Raw genomic sequence first — 26,694 nt, 5'->3', positions numbered from 1 at the left:
GCTCAGCTGCAGCCTGACCAGGGGGCTGGGGGTGACCAGTAGCTTAGTTTCTCAATCCCCATCAAACACCCCAGACCATAAGACATCCAAGCAAGGAATACAGACAGGATCTCTGTCCAGCCCTTGGTACCAAGTGCCCCACCAGACTGCCGAGCCCTGGCATCTGCTGTTCTGGAAATGCCACCACGGACCTCCAGGGAGTGAGGCTGCCCCTCCATCCGTACCTCTGCCCCTCCCTGGCTGTGTGTCCACTCGTTGGTGGCCATTTGTGCTCTGGGCTACTCCTGCTCTGGCAGTACCTCTTCTCCTGGGGTTACTGGTGTGGCCCCTGCCCTGCCTGGACCTTAGGATGTCTAACTGGGAGGCAGCTGGGGGAGTAGGGACCCACAAAGGAGCCACCCTGACTGGGCTCAGCAGAGGCACAGGATGCAAGGGACATGGGTTGGACTCCCACCCACAGACCTCTCATGCATCCTCCTGGCCTCCTTTCTAGAGGAGCATTGGCCTCCTCTGATTTTGTTATATAACCCTGTGTACTGTTTTCTACACAGCAGAGAAACTGAGAGACAGAGTGACTACCCCTGTGCAGTCACATAGATGTCCAGTCCCCCACATGGAGGCCCTGGTCAGCCTGAGCTGGAGAAGCTACTAGGGTAGGATCCCTCACAGGCCTGTTTCCAAGGCTGCCTTGTTGGGTGGGGAGGGCTCCATGGGAGTGCTTCCTCCCATTGCTACTACCCCCCACGCCACAATGACATTGCTCAACCAGAAACTCAAGCACATTCCTGGGCCAGGGCCAGCCCACCCTCTGGGAGGCAGGGGCAGTGGGAACAGTGGGGTCATCAGGATCTAGGAGACATCCCCTCTCCTCCCCCTAGCCACTCCTTATGGACAGAGCCAGGGTGCAGGGAGCACAGAGTGAAGGCTTGGGAAAAGAGCAGATATCACGCCAGGCCTGTCTAGTGGTACAGCCAGGAAAGGTCCTAAATGCCTTGTCTGGGAGATAAGGGGCAGGAGGTGGTGAGGAGAGGGAACCAAGTCCCCCGGCCCCAGACGCAGCCCTGAGCCAACCTCTGGCCCCTGCAAGTCAGGGGCCTGGGAAGCTTCAGAGTCAGCGCCCACCTCCATGTGTAGCAAGGCCCCTCCTTGGGCCTATTTCCTTGCCTGCAAATGGGGTCAAAATGAGGGCTGTGGAGTGACTTCCACACCACACCAACCCAGCCTCCATCCCATCCCCCAGTGATCCCACGGTCCTCCAGGACCCAGGGCTCAGACTCTACAGGCATAAAACTGTATTTCCCATGGATATTACGGAAGCCCCAGGTTTTCTGACCTTGCCAGTCCTCTATGCTCCCTACCCTCAGGGAAGAGTTTATCTGTCTATCCATCTGTCCATCCCCACTGTGCTCACTGATAGTGGGGATATCTGGCCGTTGGTTGCGACCCCCTTTTCCCTGGCCTCCTCCGCTGGCCTTTCCTCGCACCTCACCTCTGTGTCCACAAGAGTTAGCAGGCCCTGAGGAGGGTAGAAGGGCCTGGCCCACAGCGGAGGAGGCAGAATGCCGTGTCCTCTCATCCCTCCCCAGACCTGTTCCCCTTGGCTGTCATCCCTGCCAGCTGCCTGTCCAAGCCCTGACCCTCAGGGATCTGGGGACTTCTTCCATTTCACTGTGCCCTGAGAACTGGGCCTCATTCTGGAGCTGATTATAGCTTGATTTCACTCTGGGTTTCTTTGGAAAATCCCCCAGGTCTGGCTCTAACCAATAAGTTTTGCTCCATCCTCTTGCCCAATCCCACTCCTCAGACCTCAGCTTCACCTCCGAATGTCCTCAGAGGGTGAACCCAGTCTGGTGAGGAGGTGCGGACTTCCCAGCACACAGCCTGGCGCTGCTGCCTGGGTCCCAAGTAAATGCCAGAGCTGCAGCACCCTCTGGTGGCCAATATAGGAACTGCCACTCCCAGCCAGGGAAGGGATGGCCTGGCTGAGGAAGGACAGTGCTGGGCAGGGTGCAGTCCCCAGCTCCACCCCCACCCACTGGGAACCTCATGGAAATGTTGATGCTACCTCTAGTGCCTGGGTTGTAAAGACCTCCAAATCCTGCCTCTCCATCTTCCGGGGCTAGGTGACTGCATTTCACACAGAGAATGCTGCAGCTTAGAAAGCCAGGAGCCAGCAAGGCTGTCCAGAGCCTGGCGCTGCAGCCCCCATTTATTGCACTTCTTTGTCACCCACAGGGGAAGCACATCTCCCAAAGTCCCACTCTGGCCCTGACAAGCATCTTTTTCCTGGGTTGCCGGTCAGCCTTGTCCCCTGGGTGCTCAGTAGCCAGCAGGCTCCCCGCCTTTCCTGGAGTCTGAGGCAGCTGCCCAGCCATCAGTCGTGCGGGTGATGGCCTGCACCACAGCAATAAAGGTGGACCTGATATCCGTGTAGTGGTTCCGGGTCTTCAGAGCTGTAACCACGGCCTGGAGGTAGGAGAGGAGATCGGGGCCTCAGCAGGGCTCATGACGCCATCTGAATCACACCTACACAGTCTTGGGCTTCAGAGACCCAGATGGAGATATTTCCAGCCAAGTGACCAGAAGAGTGAGTTGCATCTGTGAGGTATCATTGGAGCGGACAGCCTGGCCCCATGTACAAGGACTCAAGATGACACAGGCAGGGGGGTGAGGGTCACCTCCTCCAGACAGAGGACACCAGCCATTATCTACGCTGTGATGACTTGAGAGATCCAAGCTTCCACCCCAGGACACCCTATGGACACCCACTGTGACTCAGTTTCCCCACCCCACCTGGTCAATGTCTTTCTCCAGCGTTGTGGTATTGGGTAGAAGTTGATTGTGCAGCCGGGGCTCCTCTACTGCCCTCTTCGCATCGTAGCCGAACCACAGGCTATTGATAATGGCCTGGAGGTAGGGTGGGAATGGGGTCAGCATGGCCCTGGGGCAGGGGCTGGGCGGACAGGAGGGTGGCACATACCAGTGCAGTGGCTGTGGTGATCTGTGTGCCCCCGGAAGCGCCCACCACCATGCGGACCCGACCATCCTGGCCAACGATGATTGCTGGGCACATCGATGAGAGTGGCTGCTTTCCTGTGGTGGGAGGGGCAGAGACACTGTTAGCTGCCTGCCCAGGACACCAGCCAATCCCACCCCACCCAATCCCCCAATGCCACACCTGGCATGATGAAGTTGGCTGGAGAGGGGGGTACCCCAAACTGGTTAGTGATGTTAGGGGAGCTGAAGTCATCCATTTCATCATTGAACAGGATTCCACTGACAGGTGATCGCACCTTGGAACCAAAGCTGCAGACCAGTTGGGTCAGAAACTGTCCACCCTAGTCCTGCCCCACCCATCAGAAGACTTCCCACCCACCAAAGTGCCAACTAGCTCCCTGTGGGACGGGAGCAAGCACTCTATAAGTTGGGGCCTCAGTTTCCCGTCATGGAAGGGGGTGATGGAGTCCCCTCGAGGACATGCAGGCAGCCCCTGGCCCACCCAGGCCACCTGGCGGCCCGTACTAGAGGTTGATGGTACTGGTAGCTGACACGGCGCTGCCATCTTCCGAGACCACTGACAGGTGGGCAGTACCCCCGTCGTTGGGCGTGTAGAACTCAGGCTCATAGTAGGAGGCCGGGTATGTGGTGTCATCGGAGATCCGGGCCCGGAGTTGGGCGGCAAAGAACTCGGAGGTCATGTTGCGGACCACCTGCCGAGACCCCAGAGCTGGCCTGAGGAGGTGGGGGGGGGGCAGGGAGGGGGCACAGGCTTGTGGGAGCAGCTCTCAGGAGACCCCTGACCATGGCTCTGACCACAACCCTCCTCCATCCTGAACCTCGCTGACCCCTGTGGCCCCCTCGCACTGTCTCTGCCATAGTCCAGCGACTCTGTCTGTGTGTAGCTACCCTCAAACCCTGCTCTCGTTGCATTCAATCGTTCATTCATTTGTTGGACTGTGTGCCTGACACTGGGACACCAGCCAGAACCAGACATGCAGGTTCCTGCCCTGGTGGCAGAGAATGTGTCTGAAAGAACAAGTCAGGTAAGGGGCATGGAGATACAGAGAAGACTTCTTGGAGAAGATGACATCTGAAAAGAGCCCTGATTGAGGCCTGAACTGTAAATGCAAAGGCCTTGAGGAAGGCTCCTCAGGCAGAGAGCGAGTGGGGTGAGGGAGAGGGGTGGTTGAAGATGTCAATAGGGGGTGACGTTCTTATAGGAATCCACAAGCATCTCCAAGGACTTTTGGTTGAGCCACAGAGGCTTGGGGCAGAAGAGTGAGATTCCCTGGGGGTGTTTTCACAGGATACCTCAGGCAGCATTGTGAGGAATAAGGGTAAACCCAACTGGGAGGTAAGATATCAACCAGGTATGGAGATGATGGTCACTTGCCCAAGTGGGAGAGAAAGAGGAGTCAAAGGTGACCCTAAATCTTCAGGCCAGAGTGGTGGTTGACTGGAGAGGTGAACACCATGGAAGGGGCAAAACTGGGGACAGTGGGAGCTTGATTTGGGATGGGTGCCCATTGGAGACTGAAGACATATGTCAAGTGGGCTGCGAAGTTCACAAGTAAGATCAGGCTGAGGGATAAACATGGAGACATCGACATTAACATGGCAGGGTCCCCAGCGTGTCAAGGGCAGACAGAAAGGAGACAACAGAGAAAGGGGAGGAGAGGAGGAAAAGAGGAGCCAGCAAGGTCCTGGGGATCAAGCAGAGAAAACACCTCCAGGTTTTGGCAACCCCCTATGGATTAATTGACTAATCTATTCCTCAAATCTATTCCGGAGGAAACAGGTCAGATAAAGGCCATGGGATTTAAAAATCATCAATACAGGCAAGGAAGTTGTCAGGTAAGAGACTGGCATGTTGGTAACAGTGGCAAGGTAACAGGTAACAGTGGCAAGTTGCTGCAAGGAGTGACCTTGAGGGGCTCCAACCAACCTGAAGGACCCTGGGACCCTCGGGGTGAGGCTCCCCTCGTTAGGAGATACCCAAAGTGATATCTGCGACTTACTGTCCACTGACTCAGAAAAAGGTACGGCCCATAATAGAGAGACGGAGGGAGATGGGGAGAGAGGAAGGCGATGTGGCAAAATGTCTACCCTCTGCAAAACAAAATGTCAAGGCGAGGAGTAGGTGAGCCATGCGCTATGCTGCTAGAGGGGAAGAAGGGGAAACTGAGGCTGGATGTGGGGCTCTAGCAGTGTGGGTGTGCAGCGAGGAAGAGTGAATTTGTCAGGAGACGGCTGGAGAGACAACAGGCCGGCGGGGAGAGGCACAGAGCAGCATTGTAGGAAGGGTGAGCTGAGTTAGCACGTGGGCCAACTTAGCCAAAAGGGAGGGGCCACATTGTGGTGGTTCCTGTTGTCTCAGGGACATAAGCCACCAGGTTGCTGGCTGTAATGGGGAGCTGGTGTATGAGTCACTGAGAAAACGAAGAGACCTGGGAGATCAGGAGGACAGCCGGGGAGCAGAGGCCCCTCCTGGTAGCTTACAGGTCAGTGTGAGAGGTCTTCAGGTCTGTCCTGGAAAGGTGGATCCACGTAGGTAAGGAAGAATATGATGGGGGTCTCAGTGGAGGCCCAATCTCGAGCCAGGGCACTTGGCAGAGAGTGTATTGAGCAGTGGGATCTGGAAGGTATTAGCTCCTTGGTGTGACCAGGGGATAAGTAGGTGAGTCCTCTACACTGAAATGTGGATCCTCTCCCCTGCACCCAACCTTCTCATCACCTCTGAGGACTCCAACCACCCTGTGCATTCCACACCTCAGCATCAACTACTCCAGAACCTTCCAGGCCAAGGGCACAGCATGTACAGTGGCCCTGAGGTGGGTGTACTTGTGTATGTTCGGGGGAGCACTAATCACTCCTTGTGAAGACTGTCTGTCCTGGCCTTCCCCACACTGTGAGCTCCAGGGGACAAAGGTTGGGACTCAGGGGTCACCAGTTTATCCCTGCACATAGTAGGTCCATGACCAAAGCTGGTGGTGGGAACAGATTAATAAAACATGAGTAAGGCTGTGGGTGTCCCAGGGAGTCCCCCTGGCACCTCCACAGCAGGCCCCCCATCCATCAAGTGTCAGCCCCTGCCCCTTACCTGAGTCACGTTAATAAACTTGGGGTCCCCAAGCAGGGTCCTCTTGGCGTAGGCAAACCGGAAGGCTTCCACGATGCGGTGGTACGTCAGTCCCTTCTGCTCAGCTGTCTCCACACTTGCCCGGGAGAAATTGTATCCTGGCAGGGCAGAGCCAGGTGCACGTTGGCAGCCCCAGAAACCTTGGGACATGCCAGCTCACCCCAGGGTGGGGTCACAACTCCCTGAATCACTTGGCCCATCTTGAGAGGAGGAATATTTAATAACCAACAGCAGGGGGCCACTTCGGATGGATGAAGTAGTCCCAGCCCGGCCTGCACACACCCAGCCAGAGGGTTGCCCAGGCCGCACAGTCGCAGATGACCACTTAGATGCGCCTTTGGACCAGAATCCAGGCTGTGAACTTTCCATTGCTGGGTGTCTAGGCCAAACCAGAGCCCCTTCCCACTTCACTCCCTCACCCCACACTTGGGACAATGATCCACGCCTCTGTCCCTCCCAACCTGCCTTTTCCAGCTCCTGAGGGTCACAGTGGGTCTGTAGTGCCCCCTGAAGGGCCACATGGGACGACTCACCTTTGAGGATGTTGAGGATGAGGGCCAGCACGGGTCCACTGAGGGGGGCGCTGGGCACATAAAGCCGGTCTTCCCCAAGGGTGATATTCAGCGGCTTAATAACCTCGGCAGCGTAGTTGTTCAGGTCCTTGATGGTCACAATGCCCCCTGCAACCGGGCAGCAGCTCAGTGGGGCAGAGGTACAAGAAGCCATCCAGCTGGGATCCCTGCACCAGCCCTTCCACCGACCTCAGACCCCTTGTCCTTCCTAACAGTACCACCTCTTCATGGCCAGGCCCGGGCCAGCCCCCCTCAACTTGCCAGCGCCACTAGCCTTCCAAGTCTGCTTTTTTTCCTCTTGAGAGCCAAAGGGTCTTCTCTAAGTGGAAAATAACGCTCCCATCTCCCCCCAGCTCAACCCCCTCCTCCTATGACTAATGGGTGGGTGGAAAGAGGCTCTTAATTCTCCAAGGATATGGCTCCAGACAGATGAGGTATTTACAGACTAATTTCCGGCGTCAGTGGTAAAGGTCAATATAATCACCTTCCTCCCTGACACACGGACAAAAATAACATATGAAGAAAGCCACAGCCAAGCTCCTGGGCCCAAATCTGTCAGAACCTGCCCCTACAGGCAGCCCCTTCAATGCATCTCTGACTAAGCCAAGTCCACCCTTGCGACCCACTCAGAGATTCAAATCCCTTCTCTCAGGATCTTGGGCTGCGCCCTCTGCCAAGAATGCCCCTCCCATCTGCCTACAAAGTCCAACCTCACCTGCAATTGAGGCACACCTCCTCCAGGAAGCTCTCTGCATCACTTGTCAGGGCTTCCCCAGTCCCAGCTCCTGCTTAACACCTGCATTTATCCCCCAGGGGCTTTATCTCCTGGTCTCATACTGACCCTGAGGGTCTGGTGCTCAGCCAAGACAGGATCAAAGGACCCCAGGCCCCTGGACCTTCAGGGGTTCCCACTCTGCAGTTCCTTGAACCAAGCCCCCAAGGTCACCCCCTCACCAGCCGCCTTGATGTCCTTGACAATCTGGGCTGTGAGGCTCCCATTGTAGAAGGCCTGGGCACCCTCCGTTGCCAGTGTCTGATATGTGTCCGCCAGCTTCGGCATGGTCACTCTGTCCCCCTCCTTCAGAATCTTCCCATCCCGGCAGAACACCTCACTGGGGCAAAGGGGGTTCCTGTGAGGCAGGTGGGTGGGACAGGCTCTGGGAGCCACACCCCTGCCTTACCCCAAGGCCTAAACACACACACTCAGGAGGATGAGAACAAAGGACAACGCGTGTCTGTCCACAGGAGGAATGGCTCTGTCACTCAAGGCTTGATCCCTGCGTGTCCAGTCCATGCCTCCTAGAGTCCCCTGCCACTCAGGACACCCCAGCCAGGACCCCATGCATCAGGCTCAGGATATGCTCTGACCACTCCTGGATCCTCTCAGCAGGTTTCTGAAAGTACTCTGCCAGCCTCTCAGGAGCATGCAGGGATCTTGGGCCATGCCCCCCGAGCCTGTGCCCAGGGGGTGGGGGCCGGTACCCACAGACATACCACAGCTCTGGTTGTCGCTCAATGACTGCGCGGCTTCTCTCCAGGGCAGCCGCCAAGCCCTTCCCCACAGGAAACCCCTGGCGGGCCAGCTGGATGCTGGGCTGGAAGAGGCGAGCCCAGGGCAGCCGTCCGTGCCGCCGGTGTGCCAGCTCATAGCCTCGGAGCTCGCCAGGAACAGCCACCGACAGGCCCCCTGCAGAGGGAGCAGGATGTGGTTAATGGCTCCAGGCAGGGGACACCAGGGCCTCTCTGGGGCAGCATTCCAGGCACAGTCCCCAGATGGGACCAGAGAAGCTTAGAAAGGAAATAGATTTTTGAGGTCACATCTGAATGTGGGAGGCAAGAATTCATATAGGCTAGGGATGCCTTTTAAGGGCATCTCCCAAGAGGGAGAGGGGGGAGCAGTGTTTTGGGTTCTGTTGTCCCTGGCCTAGAAGCCTGTCTCCACAGGTGCCACCATGTCTGAAATCCTGTACCAGGTTCGAGGTTGCACAATGAGACTGGAAAACCAGACCACCCATCGTTACTCAGCCTGAGCCTCCTGGCACACGACCTCTCATTCCATAAGATACAAGGGTTCCACTGAACCTGCCCAAGCCCCCAACACAAGTCCAGGTCCCCCTCAATGCTGGCCCAGTTTCAAGGCAAGGACCCCCTTCCTCTCTCCTGTTGTCCCAGAACTGGGACCTGAGCTGCAGCCCTGCCCTGTCTGCTGTCTGGGCTTCAGTTTTCTGAAGACCATGCCCTGTCTTCTAGCGCTGAACCTCGAGGAGCCCAAGATTCCATCAGAGACATAACCCACTGCCCATCACGCCCTAAACTGGACTGAGATGCAGGCAGGCACAGCCAAGGCCACCATCCCACCAAGGCCACTTCAGCAACAACCAGCCTGGGAGACTGCAGCCCCAGAGTGGCCTCACCATCCCAAAGGTGGGCACGAGCTTCTGAAAGTACAGTTATTAAAACTGCGAATTTCAGAAGGTCTCACACTAGCACACAACTCCTTCCACCTTAAAGAAATGCTCCCCTGACCTCCACCACTCAGGGTCTCACACCATCCTGCCGGCAGTGACCAATGACCCTGATGCTGCCAGCTTTTTCCTCCAAGGCTCACCTTTCCTGTCCCCACTTTCTCCTCCCGTCATTCCTGGGTCAGACCAGCTATGGATGGCAGGTGTGCCCACCTCTCCTCCAGCTTCTTATCCTGTGATCAGGGGGCCCTTGGAGCGGTGGTCCCTAGTGACCACTGACTCAACTGCCTGACAAGTGAGGCAACCTCCTCTATAGGTTACAAGACAGAGGCTAAAAAACCTCTATAAATTAGAAAAAAAGAGATTGCACCTTGTACTCTCAAGAGCTAGTCCCACTAATGAGCACATGAATGAATGACGTGGGTGTCTGTTCAGACAGCCTGGGTACAATCTCTACTGTGTGACTTCACTGGTTTGTATGACCTCTCTGGGCCTCAGCATCCCCACCTGAAAAACGGGAATCCACATAGTGCCAAGTGTACAAGGAGGGCTCAACAGGCTCACCAGACAAGAGAGCAGAGTGCTGCTGGCCCGAGTGACCCCCAGTGAGTGACTATTGTGGTAAGAATGATTCTTTCCATGTGCTAACACAGCACGACCCTAGTGGGGCCGGCCAGAAATAACAAAGGCTCTGTCCCTTCATCCTCCATGAGGATGGTCTTGACCATTCATTGCGTGAGGGTCACGGGGCCAGGAAGGGATGGGAGAGGGGTGTCTGGGACTGCCAGCATGGTCCCTGGCGCCAACAAGGGCATGCTCACACGGTCTGTCTTGCCCCATACCCTGGCCTCCCTCTCACCTTCCTGGGATTGGTCTGAGCCGTTGAACATGTTGGAAAAGGCCAGTTCAGGGGCCACCTCTCGGGCATTGATCACCTCAGCTTTTCCTGCAAGGAGAAACAGGTGAGCAGGTCACACCAAAGCCAACCCCACCCCTGCTGAACCCAGGGGTGAACCCAGGGTCACTCCAGCCTTAGCACAGCCTGGGCTCCCTGCAGCACTCACGCGTGTTGCTGTCGTAGATGGTGAGGAACAGGCCACCTCCGATGCCCATGCTGTGGGCGTTCATGAGCCCCACACACAGCAAGGCCGCGATGGCAGCGTCCACTGCTGAGCCACCGTCCCGCAGTGCGTCCCTGCCGGGGCATGTGAATGGAGGCATGAGAACCTTCGGGGTCCCCAACCCCATGGACATGACACTGCCACCTCCACTCCCCCAAAGAGGGATGGGAGAGGAGTCCCTGGAGCTGTTTTTTTTTTTTTTTTTTTTTTAAATATAACTCTAGGGCCTCCCGGTGGTGCAAGGGGTTAAGCATCAGCACTATGAAGCAATAGCAGCCTCTGCAGCACAAGTTCGATCCCAGGCTGGCCAGGGAGAAACCCACATGGCGCAGGAGACCTCTCCAGTCTCGCCCACTGCTCCCCTCAGTGGTGTGCTTCGGTCAGTCTGCCTGTTCTGCTCCCCACTCTGTCTCTGGTGAATCCTCTCACCCTCCCCCATCCCCCCACCGCATCTCTGGCCTGTACCCCAGCTCTTGCATGCATAAATAAATAAAATAAATCTTAAAAATAAATAAAACATAACTCTAAAACTGTAACAGGGTGGTCCCCAGGAAAGGGGGAAGTTTCAGGTTTCCTACCCCACCCTTGTCCATGACCCTTGGCTTGCTGAGACTCAGTTTTCCCACATGCAAACAGGCTGCCTGGGCAGGGGATGTCCTTTCCTTGGATGCTCTCGTCAGTTTCTAATCACAGGGTCAGGGGCACTGTCCCTGAGAGCAGGGTGCCATCTTCCAGTGCCCAGGGAGACCCCTTGTCTCAGTTTTAAGGTGCCTGTCTCTTTGGATTAAGCTCTGTTGTTTCATGTGGGGACAATAGGACGGGTTCTGTTGTCCAGGAGGGTGGAGGGCCAAGGAGGGTAGGGCTGAGCAGGGAGAAGAAGATGCTGCAGAAGGGATGGAGGAAGGGAGGAAGCAGGAATGAGAGCCAGAAGGAGACCTGGAGGAGGCACGTGGAGCAGAGAGAGACGCGTGAAGAAACGGCACTCGCCTTTTGGTCGTGGGCTGGGTGACACAGATGTGGGTGAGAGACCCGTGGGGAGGAGACAATGGTGGTTTTTGTCTTGATGTTGATTTTGCTCTTTTCCTCCCAGACTTGTCTGGTTGTTTCTGATCCTTTTCTGTGGGTCCCCACTGGAAGATGCTTTAGACTGTGGCAGGCTTTGGGGCCTTGCCCTGGGCCAATCCCATTTGGCTGGACTTTTACCGATGAGGGGACGGGTAACTGTGGGTACTTGATTTAGAAACTATATTCTTTGCCTTTTCTGTATTGTTTACTAATTGCATTAGAGTTCCTTTTCATTAAAGTCTCATATGTTTTGTGTTGATGCAGTGGATGGCAGAACCTATTTAGAGCAGGCAGGTTTGGGGGGTCTGGGGTGCCCCTCTCCCTGCCCTGTAACAAAACTAATGGACTTAGTTTCCATTTTCTAAATAGAAAGAAAATTGTTACTTTTTGCCAATAATTTATTTTTTTTCTGTTTGAATCTTTCAAGTGCCTTTGATCTTTCCATATAAAGTAAGCAGGTTGCACCAACAAAAACCCCACATGAAACAACAGAGCTTAATCCAAAGAGACAGGCACCTTAAAACTGAGACAAGGGGTCTCCCTGGGCACTGGAAGATGGCACCCTGCTCTCAGGGACAGTGCCCCTGACCCTGTGATTAGAAACTGACGAGAGCATCCAAGGAAAGGACATCCCCTGCCCAGGCAGCCTGTTTGCATGTGGGAAAACTGAGTCTCAGCAAGCCAAGGATCATGGACAGGCCCACTTATATAGTCATCTCCAGGCCTGTGTCCCCACGTCCTGCCCAGATAGATGTCCTTACCTCCCAATCTCGGAGCAGTGCTTGGCATCAGCAGCCACGGCCGCCTTGGGGTACACATGGTCAGGTGACTTGGAGGAGGGCAGCCAGAGGCAAAGGCCGATGATGAGGAACACCAGGACCACGGTCAGCAGGGCCAGCACCATGCCCCGCTTCTTCATGGCTCTGCAGGCACGGGGGTGGGAGTTGGGGGAGCAGAGGGAGCAGGTTCAGGGGACCGCCACTGGCCCACCCCTTGGACACATCTAGACCCCCATCCTACAAGGCACAGCCCAGTCTAGCCGCAGAGACCTCCCTGAAGTCCCCAAGCTTCCCAGAACATATGTGAGCTATCCAGGCCTTTGCTCAGGTCATTCTCTCTGCCAGAGGTCCTGGCCCAGTTCGGCCCTACCTCCTCCCTTCTTCCCCTCAGGGCCCTAGCCCAGAAAGGAGTCCATCCCAGCAGGGACCCCGGGAGAACCCTGATTTCAGGGCTTTGTATCCTCTAGTGGCTTAGCCCCTGCTGCCAAGCAGAGGCTCCTGGAGGACCCAGCCTAGCCTGATCCATCATGTCTCCCACCGCAGCTCAGGGCCCAGCATTTCCCCGGTCCCCTAGAGGGGCCTGCCACGGAGCATGGGGTTTAGCTTCTGTCACACCGTCACACCCACAGTCTCTTCTGGAATCCTCAGATCACAGAGCCAGTCCTACCTTCTGTCTGCAGAGGGAAGCCCAGAGCCTCACCTGGGGAGGTGGCCACAAGAGGTGGGTGACTGGAAGTGCTGATAAGGTGACTGGGGTCTCTCTCACACTCTGCAGGAGTCTATGGCCCCAGAATCTGCTCCAGAGAGACACCTCAACCACGCAGTCTCCTTGTTCTTCTAAAAATTGAAAAGTGTACCTGAAGCACACCCACCCCAGCCCTCCCCAGGAAGTTCTGTCAGATTTCTCTGCCTCCAGAGCTCCAGAGAGAAGAGGAAGTGATCAGCATGAATTTGCTCAGCATTGCTCCCAGGCTCAGCAAAGAGGGTGAGCACGCAGCGAGGCAGGGAGGGCAGTGAGCATGCCTTAGGACGAGGTGGCAGAGCCCCAGGCATGCTGGGCCAAGGTGAGGGAGCGTTCAGGCTCTAGAACAGCCTGCTGCTCCTCAGCCTGGACATGCCACTGGTGGGCTGTGGGGCCTTGAGCAAGCCACTGACCAACTGTCTTCTCGGAAGTGTGAAGATTTAGTGGGTTGGAAAGTGTGAGGTACTAAATAAGTGTTGGCTGCAATTAAATATCACAGCTACACTTTGCCCCGAACACCTGAATGGGCATAGGGAAGGTGATTGACCTCTCGTTTATTGATGTCCTGTTGGCTCCCTTCCAGGCTGTGTGGGGAAGGACAGCAGTGAGCCTTGAGATCTCTGCAGTGGAGGCAACGAGGTGTGATGACAGAGGCAGGGGTTCCCTTCTCCCAGACTCAGTTCTCCCTCCAGTGAGCTCCAGCCCGGAGCCCTTTGACTTTTCCTGTCCCTATTCAGAGGGTCATATTTGGGGCTAAACACGCGTCCAAAAATAGATGCGTGTGTGTCTATGCTCCCTATGTGTGGAGCATCTAGATACCAGCATGGAAGGTTTTACACCTCCCAGCTCAATCAGAGATCCTGTGGCAGACCACTACCCCATGTCCCCAGTAGGAGTATAGCCAGCCCCTCCCCTCCACCTTGACCAAATATGGGCACCATGGTTCTGGCCTAGACTCCCACACAGCCCCCACCCTGCCCTCCCTCCTACCATTATCAACTGCTCTTTAGTCCTTCAAAAAGCAGTCAGAGGGCTCTGTCCAAAGTGCCAAGCAGGCCCCGCCCTGAGGACAGGCCTTGTCTTCTGCTCTCTGCCCTCTGCCAGACCTGGCATACTCTAGGCACTGGCAGGGATGCCAGGTCAGGGTTAAGGGTTCCTAATGGAGATAGCTCTGCTGGGAGGTCCAAGAGGCCTCAGGAGCTGGGCCAGCAAAATGCAGCATCAGGTCCAGACAAAGACCTTTCCCATCCCATGGGGCAGAGCAAGCTGGGACTAGGCTCAGTTTAGGCACAGACCCATCCACCAAGAGACTCTCTCAGTCCCATTCTTGGGTCAGGCCATGCTGGGTAACTTGAGGGAATGGCCCCGTTTCTCCCAGGCTTAGGGCCATGAATTGAGACTCCCCTCGGACCACTGGGGTGAGTCAGCCATGACCCCCTGAGATCCATGCTCCAGCCTCCCCTGTGTCCCTCCATCCATCCATCTAAAGGCTCCAAATGGGTTTCTGAGAAGCAGGAACACCCAGTGAGGCTCAGATTGCCAGGGCATGTTGGGAGGGGGTGAGCCACACTGACTTACCACCTCCTCCCAGGCCTTCCTCCCAGCAGGGAGGCTGGCCCAGTCACGGTCCCCGCCCTCCTCCCCCCCTGCAGAAGTCCACAGTCCTGTCCTGCGGAAGACACCCTGCTGGGGAACCAGGCTTCCGTTTCCCACCCTCACCCCACATTTTCTCAAAGACTCACTAAAACAATGTACAAGCCAAAGGCTCTCACCCAAATCGACATCAGGAGGGCAAACTAAGGCCAGAGAGTGGGTCAGGCACAGTGCTTGGCCTCAACCCTTGGCTCCACTCCTTGTGACCCTGGTGGGCTTACCTGAGGCCCAGGAGCAGCAGAGGCCCAGGAAAGCCCGTGTTCCTCAGACCTCAGCTCTAGGCTGGGGCATGCCTGGGAGGAAGAGGCAGATTTGTCTGCCTGGGAAAGTCTCAGCCACAGTGCACAGCCACGCCTGCAGAGCTCCTCAGGGGGCCTCTGGGGTTGGGATCCAGGGGTGGGCACCTCCCAGGAGAAGCAGAGACAGGAAAGGGCAGAAGAACTCACGTGTTCACCTAGTCCCAGAGGGTGTGACGGGCTGGCTAGGGGGCACCCTGCATCTCCGTGGCACATGTGGAGGTGTCTGAATAGGGTGGAAAGCAGGCGATTTCTCTAAAAGGTCCAGCCTGGCAGGGAAGACTGCCAGAGACTGATATCAAGGAAGCAAGGTAGCACAGGGACTTGCCTATTACCACGTGACTAAAGTTCATGAAGTCCTGGAAGGGTCCTGGGCAGCAGGTAGGAGGTACTGAGGAGCTAGGAAGGGGTTCTTCTCTCCAGGACTTGATTGCCTCCAAGGTGAGTGTCCTCTAGTACAGCCCTCCAGTGAACGGCAGGTGGGGTCCCCCACTGACTCACCCTGTTCTATTCAGAATCTCTGAACTGTGGGAACAGACACAGTGTCCCAGAGATGGGGTGTGGTTAGTACCAGACCAGAACTGGAACCTGCGAGGCCTCATCACACTTGGCAAGTGGACACCAAGGGTGGCTTCCTAGAACGTGGCCTGAGGCCTGTCTTCCCAACCAGTTCCACCACTTATCCAAGAATGTTAGTGCCCCAAGACCCAAGCAGCTACCTGAACATCCTAGAAAGGGAGGGCCCAGTGAAGGCCAGAGCTGGCCCAACATAAGCCTGGCCATCTCCTACCTGCCCCAAGTTACTGCAGGTCCCTGATCTGCCCACCAAAGAGATCCCAAGCCAGAAGCAGCAACATATCCCACCCAGGAAAACTTGAACACCACTCCCCACACTCCATGGCCTTCTTCTGCCAAGAATAAGGGTCAGCCATTTCTTGGAGTACATCTCCCTCCTCAGCTCCCTGATCTGCTGCTTCTAGATCTGCTGCCCCCATCTGCAACACTTAATCCACAACCTTCTTGAAAGTTTAAGCCATCTGATAGGATGCAAGGAAGCTAATCAGATACTGCTGCCCGGCCCAGGGTCACATAGACAAAACAGGCCTGTCCTGTCCCCTACTGCCCTTGAGCAGGCTTGGGGTAGAACCCACCAACTGCACTCCCATGAAATCAACACAAAACGTGAATTGCAGTGACAGAGTTATTTTGCTGGACATTCTCCCTAGCCCTGCAGACCAGGGCGACTGGGAAGATGGACAAGGCATAAGGCAGGGGCTGAATACCCAGGACCTGGCCACAAGGGCTGGCCACTAGCCAGGAATGTCAGGGGACGTGGCCCTGCCTAAGTGGCTGCATGGCAGGGCAGTCAGCTGGGGCGGAGGGGTGTGATAGTGGAGAGCCACAAGGCTCTGTCTTTCGCCCAAGTTTGCTCAACAGTTTGCCTCCTGCCTGGGGTGGCACAAGATACAAGAGTAGGGCCTCCCTGGTGGCACAAGGGGTTAAGCGTCAGCACTATGAAGCTGTCCGCAGCCACTCCAGCATGAGTTCGATCCTGGCCCAGGGAGCTCCACATGGCGCAGCGGACTTCTCCTGCCTCACCCGCTGCGCCCCTCAGCAGTGTATTTCGGTCAGTCTGGCTGTTCTGTTCCCCACTGACTCTGGTAAACCCTCTCAAACCCCACCCCGCCGACACACACACTTTGGCCTTCACCCCAGCTCTTGTACGCATAAATAAACAAATCTTAAAAAAAAAAAATACAAGAGTATCAGCAGCAACAGAAAGACAGGAAGAAAGTCTGAGGGAATGGGGCAGAGGATTTTACAGATCCCACCAATGAGCCCAACAGAAAAATCCTGAGCTAGGGTTAAGTTGGAGCAGAGCTGCCTGTGATGGGACACAGGTAAAACCTAGCAGTAGTTGTAGGTTCCAGGGATGGGAGACATAAGGGAAGACTTCACATTAAAAGCTATGTCAGGGCCTCCCCAGTGGCGCAGCGGTTGAGCGCTGGGTTGCGAAGCTGCCCACAGCCTCTGCGGCGCCGGTTCGATCCCCAGCTGCTCCCCGGCCACCAGAGGAGGGTCCCACATGGCGCGCAGACCTCTCCTGCCGCCCGCTGCTCCCCTCAGCAGTGTACTTCGGTCCTTCTGCCTGCTCTGCTCCCCGCTCTGGCTCTGGTGAATTCTCTCACCCTCCCGCGCTTCTGACTGTACCCAGTGCATGTATAAATAAATAAATAAATCTTAAAAAAAAAATAAAATAAAAGCTATGTCAACAGAAATATGACTTACAGAACAAAGAAGGCCTTTCCTCATATGGCAAACATGTCACATTCTGTCCCAGTCAGACCCCACTCCCTTCATGCAGAGAGGAAACCTAGGGGGATACATCTGGGGAAACTGTTTCATCCCAGTAAAGTTGCTGGCTGGGGGCTAGAGGTCTCCTCCGGACCCATGGCTCTTGTCCCAGGCACAAAAGATGGTGCGCTCCCAGTTCCTAGAAATATGCAAGCCTTGCCATCAGCACCACACCCACCAGTACTCTCATGAGCTGAGTGGAGGCTAAGCAAGGCAGGTTCCCAGGAGGCAGCAAAGAGGAGAGCACAAGGAAGAGGAAGATAGCAGCCAGCCTGGAGTTTATCTGTTAATCTAACCCAACCCAATGGCTGTGTCACTTTAACCCCAAATCCACAGAGGTGAAACCAGAACACAGCCCCAAATTCAGACAGGAAAATGAGGCTCAGGTGGAAGCAACTTGACCAAGGTCAGCTGGTTCCAGGGAGTTAGCCCACAGACCAGCAAATGGGCCTGGGACTCACCCCCTTGGCCCCACCACTGCCAGCCCACAGCAAGCAGTCACCTCCCAGAGGGTAAGACACCACTCACCAGCTTCCCCAGCCCTGCCTGCACCCAGGGATGCAAACACTGTGGGAGCCTGGATTATTGTGTGCCTCAACTATTCTGTGACTTTGCCTTGATTACCCTTTGCTTTAACTATTCTGTGCCTCTCAGTGTGCAAAAACAGGGAAAGTTAAGGAACCTCTCAGGGCAAAATTCCTGGTCTGAGGATCTCTACATGCTGAAAACAGCCATGTGCAGAAACAGAATAGGTGTGATGGTGAGAGCAGCGTAAACACTGAGACTTTCCTTGACTTTCTCCCTAGTTCCCAACCTTGGCTGGGGCCAGCTGCTTACTCGCTCCCCATACACTTTTGCATAAGCAGTTTGCCTGCTGCTTCTTTGATCATTTTTATTTTCTGATTCTAAATAAAAAAGAAACTGCACTTGGAGCTGGGCTGCACCTTCGTGGTGTGGTCCCTCTAGGCTTCTCGCTGTTCTAGACATGGACTCTGAGTAATCCTTTTTCATCCCGCTGCCACATGTCGGAAGGAGACAAGTACCGCTACCCAGACCGTCTCCCTTGCTGTTCACCCTGGTGGCTGAGGGCTGAGAATTTAAAAAAGACAACTTCCACAAGACTCGATGATCACTACCTTCTAGAAATATGTCACAACAGCTGGGAGATGCATGGTGTGACCGCAAGGTGGCGGCGCCCCCTAGAGTTGTGCAATGGCTCCTTGCACAACTGACCCTACCCCACCCCCACCACAGCCAAAGTCAGAAACCCAAGAGGAACAGGTATGCCCCAGGACACAGCACTTGAGCCCCCATCACAGATTCACTCCAGAATGCACACCACACCCCTCAGGGCGTCACCTCACCTGCCAGATCCTCCTGGTCCTCAATCTCTTTACGCTACACTCCACCCTCTCTAATTCCAAAAAGTCCACTTCCTGTGTGTTGTGGCCTCTTCAAAGTTTTCTTCAGGAAAGCCAAGTAGTTCCACCCAGCCCTCCTCCACCCACCCCACACCTGTGGCTGAATGAACCAGAAAGCTTTGACGGACATTCTAAAACCCACTTACCAAACAAGAAACGGAATCTCAGCCCAGATCCAAAGAATCAAGGCTCTGCCCACCTGGCCAACTCCTCTGCAGGATTTGTCCACAAGGGCCCGCTCCCTTCACCATGAGGGCCAGCTCACCCCACTGAGCAGGTGTGTAGACTGAGGCCCAGAGAAGAAGAGGGACTCTACCAGAATCCACCAGCATGTGCAAAGGCTGGGGCTGGACCCGGGCCTCTAGGTGCTCCCAGGAGGCCCAAATATGAGCTCTCTCACCTAAGAGGCCCAGCGACTCAGAGAGGGTGAGTAGACCTTGGGGTCACACAGCATAGGGGATCTGCCAGACACTGTGCTGGCTCACCTGGGGCCCCACTCACCTGGTTCCCAGGCTGGTCCTCCTGCAGCTCTCCAGCACTGAGCTGAGTCCCCAAAGCCCAACTGTGACCCAGCTCCTCCCCTCCCTCCCCCTGCCGGCCTGGGGTGGGGGGAGGCTTTAAAGGCACAGGATCCTTTCCAGGTGGGAAGAGGCCTGGATCCTGGTCCTTTCCCTGGAGCTGTGTGACCTGGGATAGCTGCCAGGCTCACTGAGCCCAGCGGGCACCCAAACCCTGAATGAAAGACCTGAGTGTGAGGGCCTCGTTGGGGCTGAATAAGGCTGGTTTTCAGGGAGAGAAAGGGTCTCCTAGGGGGAAGTGAGCCCCTCTTCCCCCCTTTAGGATATCCAGAGTGGGGTCACATAGTACCTGGAGTGCCTAAACTAAGACGGTTTGGAGTGAAAGCATCTGAGACCCCCACCAGATCTGAGGAGTCTAAGGCTCTGTCCATAGCTCCAGGATGGGAGATGTCCTCTTCTCCACTCCTGCTCGGCGCCATAAGTAGGATGTCTAGGGGCTGTCACTTCAAGGACCATGGTCACCTAGCCTGAAAGGAGTGATCCAGAAAGTTCCTTATCCAACTTTCTGAGATCATACCCAGAGGGCTGGAGGGCAAAAGGCAATGGAGGAAGGGGATGAAGCCTTCAGCTCATCCCCCACCTACTCTGCCCGTCAAATAAGAGGGAGTGGGTGCCCCCAGAGGGCTGGCAGGCCCAGGCGTGCCCACACACCTCAGCCCTCCAGGGGAGGTCCACACAGGCGAGCTGCCTCCAGAATGCTCCCACTAGCACAGTCCTGGCTCAAATTCATTTATTCATTCTCTCATCTGATCCTGGCCTGTTCAGAATCATCTCTCAAGGAGCCCAGACAGACTGGAGAGGCAATAGTATAATCAACTGAGGAAGAGGAAGAGCCCAGGCCACCAAGAGAGGGACAGACCCAGTGATGGAGACTGTGGGGGCAGGTAACTTGAGGCTGGGAGTAGGTTGGGGTGGACACGCCAAGAAGATACGCCAAAAAGTCCACTTCCTGGGTGTCATGGCCTCTTCAAAATTTTCTTCAGAAAAGTCAAGTAGTTCCACCCAGGCCTCCTCCACCCACCCCACACCTGTGGCTGAATGAGCCAGATGGAGGGAAGCACTTGAGTATGGAGCTGCCTCCATTCTGGAGGCAGACACTGGGGGCCTCCCCAGCAGTGAAGGTGCAAGGGAAACTTGACCTCCCGGGGCCCTTCCTGAGTCCTGAGGTGTCATGGTTGGAAAGGGAAGTGCCTGAGCTTAGACCTTGAAGGCCAGGCCAGTGTGTCTGGACTTTGAGAGTCCAGGGAGGCTGGTGAATGTGTCACTGGGCTGGGTAACCCATTAACCTTGGCTCACTCATTAAGACCCTGGTGGGCTCCAGGAACCAAGAAGAGGGCAAGGGCTATGGGAAGAAGGGAATGTTGATGGGGGCACTGGTTGGGGACTGACTGAGTTGGGCTCTGTGTCCTTTTTCCTTGAGGAGTTTTCCTGGGCGGGGGCTGGCCTTTAGGCAGAAGCAACTACAAAGGCAACATGAGGGGGTGGGCTCAACCTAATATCCTAATGCCTTTAATCTGCAAATCACTTCTGCTGTGCTGGCACCAGTAACCTGGAAAGCCTTTGGGGCCTTGGCCAGGCTGGAGGCTCAAGGAGCTGGACAGTGGGCAGGGGAGGCTAGTCACCGCCATCTCCCCACCTGAGAAATAGGCCACAGTAGCCTCTAAGACTCTACCTGTTTTGACAGGCTCAGCTCTGCCACACCTCTGTGCCTGGGAAAACAAGGCACCAGTGGGGCAAGAGGGGTATTTGCAGCGCAGGAAACCACAACCTGAGATAGGAAGTTACTTACTTGCCCAAAGCCATTCGGATGAACAGGCAAGCAGGGACCTATGACACAGGGTATGCGTGCAAACCACTTCCTGCAACTGGTGTCCCACAGCAGCTTTGGCTTGGCTCCACCCCACTGTCAGGTCCCAGGAGTGACTGTGTCTGACTCCGTGAAGTGCAGGTCCCACATGAAGAGCCTCATGTCCCACATGAGACACAACATTTGGGAACTAACAGCAGTCAGAGCCTTCCAGAGAGTGAGCCAGGCACACCCAGATGCAAACACCCAGCTGTCCTCCAGAACTGCTGGGATGGTATCTCAGGACCTGGAAATCAGGAAAGCTGACATCATCCGGGACACTTGGTGTGCTCTGGTATCAGCCAGCTCCAAGGAGACACTGGCTAGGTGGCTGACAAAAGTGATTTCAAATGCCAACATCCTAGCATCTTAATCAACTTTAGGCTAACAGAATCCCAAATGCCTTGTCTCAATTGCCCATGTCTAGCACACCAGAAAGGTCAGCTATACACGTTTCCTGACGGGGGGGGGGGGGGCTCTCTACCTCTAGAGACAGCGGGACCATGGTTCTTCCCAATATCAAGGGCCAATTTGCCTTCCTGAAATGTCTTCTGCAGGCAGGTTCTCGCCTGTTCACTGTCTGAGGCCACAGAGCAGAGGAGCAGTGCCACCCTCTACCCCACTATCACCCTAGGTAGCAGGCCCTGTGCCTACCTGGTCACAGCCTCTTGAGCCATGCAAACCACACTGAAGAGATGGGAGAAAGACTCTGTGCAGGGGGTGCTGGTTGCCCAGTGGCAGCAGGGAGGTAAGCGCTGGCAAATGGCGAGCACAGGCAGAGCCTCCATGCCCCCAGAGCCCAGCCGACAACTCTGGCGCCATTTGCAGCAGTCGATGGTTCAGCACTCACCTTTGATGTGAGGGCAGAGGCTGGAGTGCAGCCAAGTGTGTGGGCCTCTAGAGATGTCAGCTTGTTAACACCTGGGAAGACCCAGCAGCCCGGCCAGTCTAGCACCTGGTGGACCAAGTCCAACTCCCAAACTTGGAGGCAGAATGCCAATACCGCCAAGAGCATGGGCTCTAGAATTTCTAAGTTTGAATTTACCCCCAACCGCTCCTCTTCCTGCACTGTTTTTCATCTGGGGGGCAGGGATAATTAAAACAGTCGTTGGGCAGAGTCTCTGAGCTGGATATTTACCAGCTACAGTTGAGAGCCCACTACCTCCGCAGAAACAACACCCAGGCCTGCAGCCTGGGTGCCCCCACCTGGCCACCCAGTCCACCCTGTCCACCACATCCGGCACAGGTACCATTTATCCTATCACCTCATAATTATCTGTGGTGTCTGGGAGCTCCAGGGGGTGGGGGAGGAGGCCCCCACCCAGCATGGGCCTGGTCTCCGAAAGAGCCAACATATTCATCTCCACTCATTTCTGCTCACTTGCTCCCGGGAGTCAAAGGCTTAAGTACCCGTCTACCCTCTCCCACTCCGCCTGACCTAGCCTGGAACTGAACAGACCTGAGGTTTCACTGATGCCAAAGCTGCCCCCAACACTTTCTTTCTTTTTTAAAGATTTATTTATTTATGCATACAAGAGCTGGGGTGTGGCAGGCAGATCTACTGAAACACACTGCTGAGGGGAGCAGCAGGCGAGACCGGAGAGGTCTGCTGAGCCATGTGGGTTAGCTCCCTGACTGGGGATCAAACTCATGTTGCAGTGGCTACGGATAGCTTCAGAGTGCTGACCCAACTCTTTGTGCCACGAGAGAGGCCCCTGCCCCCAACACTTTCCATGCATGGAAAGTGTTCAGTAACCTAGGCTTCCAGGACCTTCCTCATACCACATTTACCCCGTCAAACTGACCCTTTGCCAGGGCTCTGCTGAAACTGAGACAGGGCAAGCTAGGGTTATTAGGCAGTTTTAGGACAGTGCAAGAGGGGACCTTTAAAGAATTCAGGAAGGCTTCAGAGATAAGGACGAGCAAGGAAATGAAACCAATTCCACTGGGAAAAACAAACATCCTAGAACCACAGATAATCTTGTTAAGGATGGTCCTGGTTTTCTTCAGATGAGAAGATAAAGTGTAAAGATGCTCACCGGGAGGGCTAGACCATAAAGATAAAGATATAACAAATGGGGAAAGACAGACCTGTTAGATAAGGAATGTGAAGATCCCCCACTCAGTAGCAAATTAAGTGAGACAGCCAAAAACTGACCAATCACAAGGAGACTGGTGGAGCTTTAGAATAATGAGGGAAAGAAAGTCTATATTCCCTGAGACACGACTCCACTTTGGCTTCCTTGCCCCTCCCAGGCCTGGTTCCCTGGCCTGGGAGTCCCACTTTATTTCTGTTCTTTTTCTCCTCAATAAACTTTTTCTAAACAAACCTGCCTCTTCTCGCTTGCTTGCCTGAGCGTCTGCGAAGTTCCTGCTGCGGCTTCGTGAGACACCAACCCGTGGGGGGTCTAGCGGCTGGGGCTCAGCGCTGCCCTGCTGCCCTGCAGCCTGAAATCCGATCCTGGCTGGGAGACTAGGCCTGACAATTCCGGCATCAAAACATAGTGCCCGCTGATATTTCGGGTGCATCAGGTACCACGTGCTCAGACCTGAGCTAAGCAACTTCCCTCCCAGACCTCCCCAGTCACTCTAGCCAGAGTCTAGGCCACCACCCCTGCATCCTCCCTGGCCCATCCAACTGCCCCTGCCTCTACACCCTTCTCCACCACATCTGACCCCCAGTGCGCCAAGGACTACCCCTCTCACCTGGCAATTCACAGGTCCCCAGCCCCACCACGTTTCCCCCAAGTCAGTCCCAGCGCTCTGCATGCAAATCTGAGCTCCTCCCTCTCCCACCGGAAAAAACTTTCAAAGGCCCCCTTGGCCTTCCGGATAAACTCCTGCCCTGCAGGTTCCCCGCCCCTTCCTCTGTGAAGTTCATCTTGGTTCTACCTCTGGGACTCACCTTACTACGTGAGGTGAAAACTCTTCCTTTAGACTCCAGCCTCCAAGTCACTTTCTTTTGGGACCTCCCAAGTGGTGCAAGAGGTTAAATCTCAGCACTATGAAGCTGTCCGCAGCCACTGAGGCATGAGTTCCATCCTGGGCCAGGGAGCTGACTCACATGGCACAGCAGACCTCTCCTGTCTTGCTGGCTGCTCCCCTCAGCAGCATGTTTCAGTCTGCCTGTTCTGTTCCCCACTCTGTCTCTGGTAGGTCCTCTCACCTCCACACCCCATAACTCTAGCCTGCACCCGCCCTTGTATGCATAAATTTGCATAAATAAATAACCTTTTAAAAAAAGTCACCCCCTCTGGAAGCCTCCACTTCCTGGGCTGGTGCCTTCCTGGCCTCCCGCAGTGCCTGGGGCAGGGATTCCCTTCATAGCTCTCCCCACTGCAGAGTGGCTGTTGCTGCAAACCTGTGTCTGTCATCACTGAATGGACCAGTGATGGCTTCAGTTACTATAGAGGATTCATTAGTGAAAAAGAGTTCCCACACTGCAACACTGCTGTGTGCTGGTCTCTTTTCTTGTTGTATTTTATCCTTCCAACCCTTTGCCAGGTAGGTATTTTATTTTCCCCATTTTACAGAAGAGGAAACAGATTTACAGAGGCCACTATAGTGGGCTGAATAGCACCCCCCCAAATTCATACCCCACCTGAGAACTTATTTGGAAATGTGACCTTATTTGGTGAAAGGTCCATGCAGGAGGCCAGAATGCAGGAGCCAACCAGGAAGCCCACCTGGGGGGCAGGAATGCGGATACCTGCCTGGAGGACTCAGACAATGAGCCTCCCCCCTCCCCCTACAAGTCTCATCTCAGACAAAGAACCTCTACCTGCCCTACAAACTTTTCCCCTACCCACCTGACCTTTCCTCACCCTATAAAACCCTGCTTCCCCCTAGCAACGTGCGCGACTCCACTGACCCCCGCCTTGGGTCTGTGAGGTCCGCCCTTAGGGTCTAGAGTGCCCCCAGACAGCCCTGTGCTGTGTTTCCCACCCACCCACCTGATCCTCTGGCCCCCCAACTTCCCACCTTACTGGCTGCCCAACACAGAGGGCAGGCCCAGAATCTGTGGAGTGATGCAGCTACAAGCCAAGGAATGCCAAGGACTATGGGCCACACCTAAAGCTGGAAGTGGCAAACAAAGAGTCTCCCTTGTAACTTCAGAGGATCATGGCCCTGCTGTCCCAATTAATTTCAGATTTCTAGCTTCTAGAACTGTGAGAGAATATATTTCTTTTGTATTAAGCCACCAAGTGTGGTAATTTCTCACAGCCACAGAAATGAATACAACTACCTATTTGCCAATGTTTGCACACCCCAAAAGTAGTTGATCCAGGGGATTCAAATCCAGGTCCTGAGCCTAGATCTTTGACTCCTGTGCTCTCTATTACCTCTTCCTGTCACTATAGAGTTAGCTCCAGGGGAAACTCTCCACAGAGCACCAAAAGAGCTTCATTCCTCCATCAGCTTCCTTCCTCCCAGTGAGTTCTGAAACCATCCTGAATCTTTCCATGCAGACTGTCACCTGGTTAATTGTCATCAGCCCCGGGTTGGCCTTCCTCCTCCTGGGCTTGGATGAGGAGTAGTCCAAAGGTAAGGTAGGCCTGATTCAGCCCCAGCTGCAGCCTTCCACCTTACTACAGGGTCTTCTGGACCTTGCTCCCTGTTTCTCCAGCCAGGCTACCCTATGGTAGCCTGTCTCCTGGCATGCCCCAGTTAGGGTCTAGAGTGCCCCCAGCAGGACCTGTGCTGTGTTACCCAACCATCCACCTGATCCTCTGGGCCCCCAACTTCCCTTACCTGAGAGACCATGTACAAGCCCCTGAACCTCCACATCATCCCTGGGACTGAGGACAATATCACAGCCCCCCTGACTCTATAGGACCTCCATGAACACCCCTACTGCCCTGGGCAACTCCAGAGAGGAGGCATGCAACTTTTAACTAAGTACACATAGAGGCTAGTGAGGGAGAATGAAGGCCCCATTCCTGAGGGGCCAGGTCTGTCTCTGGGGGCTCCTGTCCAGATGAGGTTAAGTCAAACCAGCTCAAACCCCTATAGGAGACTGAGAGAGGCCCATCCAAAGATCCCGACCCTTCCTCCTTTCCTGGAAAAATGTCCTCTAGGAATCTCTCAGCCAACAAGGGACACAGAGCAGGGTGGTGGGTGAGGGGCAGTTCTCTATTTTCCACAGGATTCTAAGCTCTGGGTATCCCCCCATGCCACTGTCTGGCTGTCCCCTTCTTGACAGCCAGGCTCAGCCTTCCCCCCAACTCACTTATACACACACACACACACACACAGAGTCTTCTCACATTCAAGGGGACAATGTCCAGGCCTGGCCCAGCGTCTGGAAGGATAATCAGGTTCTGGGAGCCATCCCAGCTCTGACTCCAGCTCTGAGGATGTGGGGGAGGAGAAAGAGGGTCTTACCAGGCTTGCAGCTCTGGACTGGGGGCTGAGAGGTCCCTGGGGCACTGGGGCTGCTGCTTAAGTCTCTAATCCCTTTTCTGGCCCCTTCACTACCACGTCAGTTCAGCGACAGCGCCTTGGCCCTGGGGCAAGGCAGTCTGGGCAGTCATGCAGGTTTGCCAGGGAGGAAACCTGCAGTGCCAAGGTGGCCCCAGGACAATGCTGTCTATAGAGACGGGAGGGGAGGTCGCTGGGTCCAGCTGGCAGATGCTAGGAAAGAAGGGGGCCTCAGGAACAA

At 55.2% G+C, this 26,694-nt stretch overlaps 1 protein-coding gene across 1 annotated transcript; it reads right to left on the bottom strand.

Moving 5' to 3' along the window:
* Positions 1-2,057: 2,057 nt before the first annotated feature.
* Positions 2,058-24,269, bottom strand: GGT1 (gamma-glutamyltransferase 1). Its single transcript, XM_037496416.2, has 14 exons — positions 23,938-24,269; positions 12,842-12,978; positions 12,124-12,285; positions 10,241-10,371; positions 10,036-10,122; positions 8,206-8,398; positions 7,666-7,823; positions 6,673-6,819; positions 6,101-6,237; positions 3,523-3,710; positions 3,179-3,306; positions 2,981-3,093; positions 2,794-2,907; positions 2,058-2,466 (listed from the first exon to the last, which is right to left on the bottom strand). The coding sequence occupies exons 3-14, from the start codon at positions 12,279-12,281 to the stop codon at positions 2,320-2,322; spliced, it is 1,701 nt and encodes a 566-aa protein (XP_037352313.1). The 5' UTR covers positions 12,282-12,285; positions 12,842-12,978; positions 23,938-24,269; the 3' UTR covers positions 2,058-2,319.
* Positions 24,270-26,694: the final 2,425 nt, after the last annotated feature.

Source organism: Talpa occidentalis, unplaced genomic scaffold (genome assembly GCF_014898055.3).
Source record: "Talpa occidentalis isolate TD23 unplaced genomic scaffold, MPIMG_talOcc4v2.1 talOcc4.8, whole genome shotgun sequence".
Classification (NCBI taxonomy): domain Eukaryota; kingdom Metazoa; phylum Chordata; class Mammalia; order Eulipotyphla; family Talpidae; genus Talpa; species Talpa occidentalis.
The sequence above is the reverse complement of the archived record's forward strand: the minus strand, read 5'-3'. Positions and strand labels throughout refer to the sequence as shown.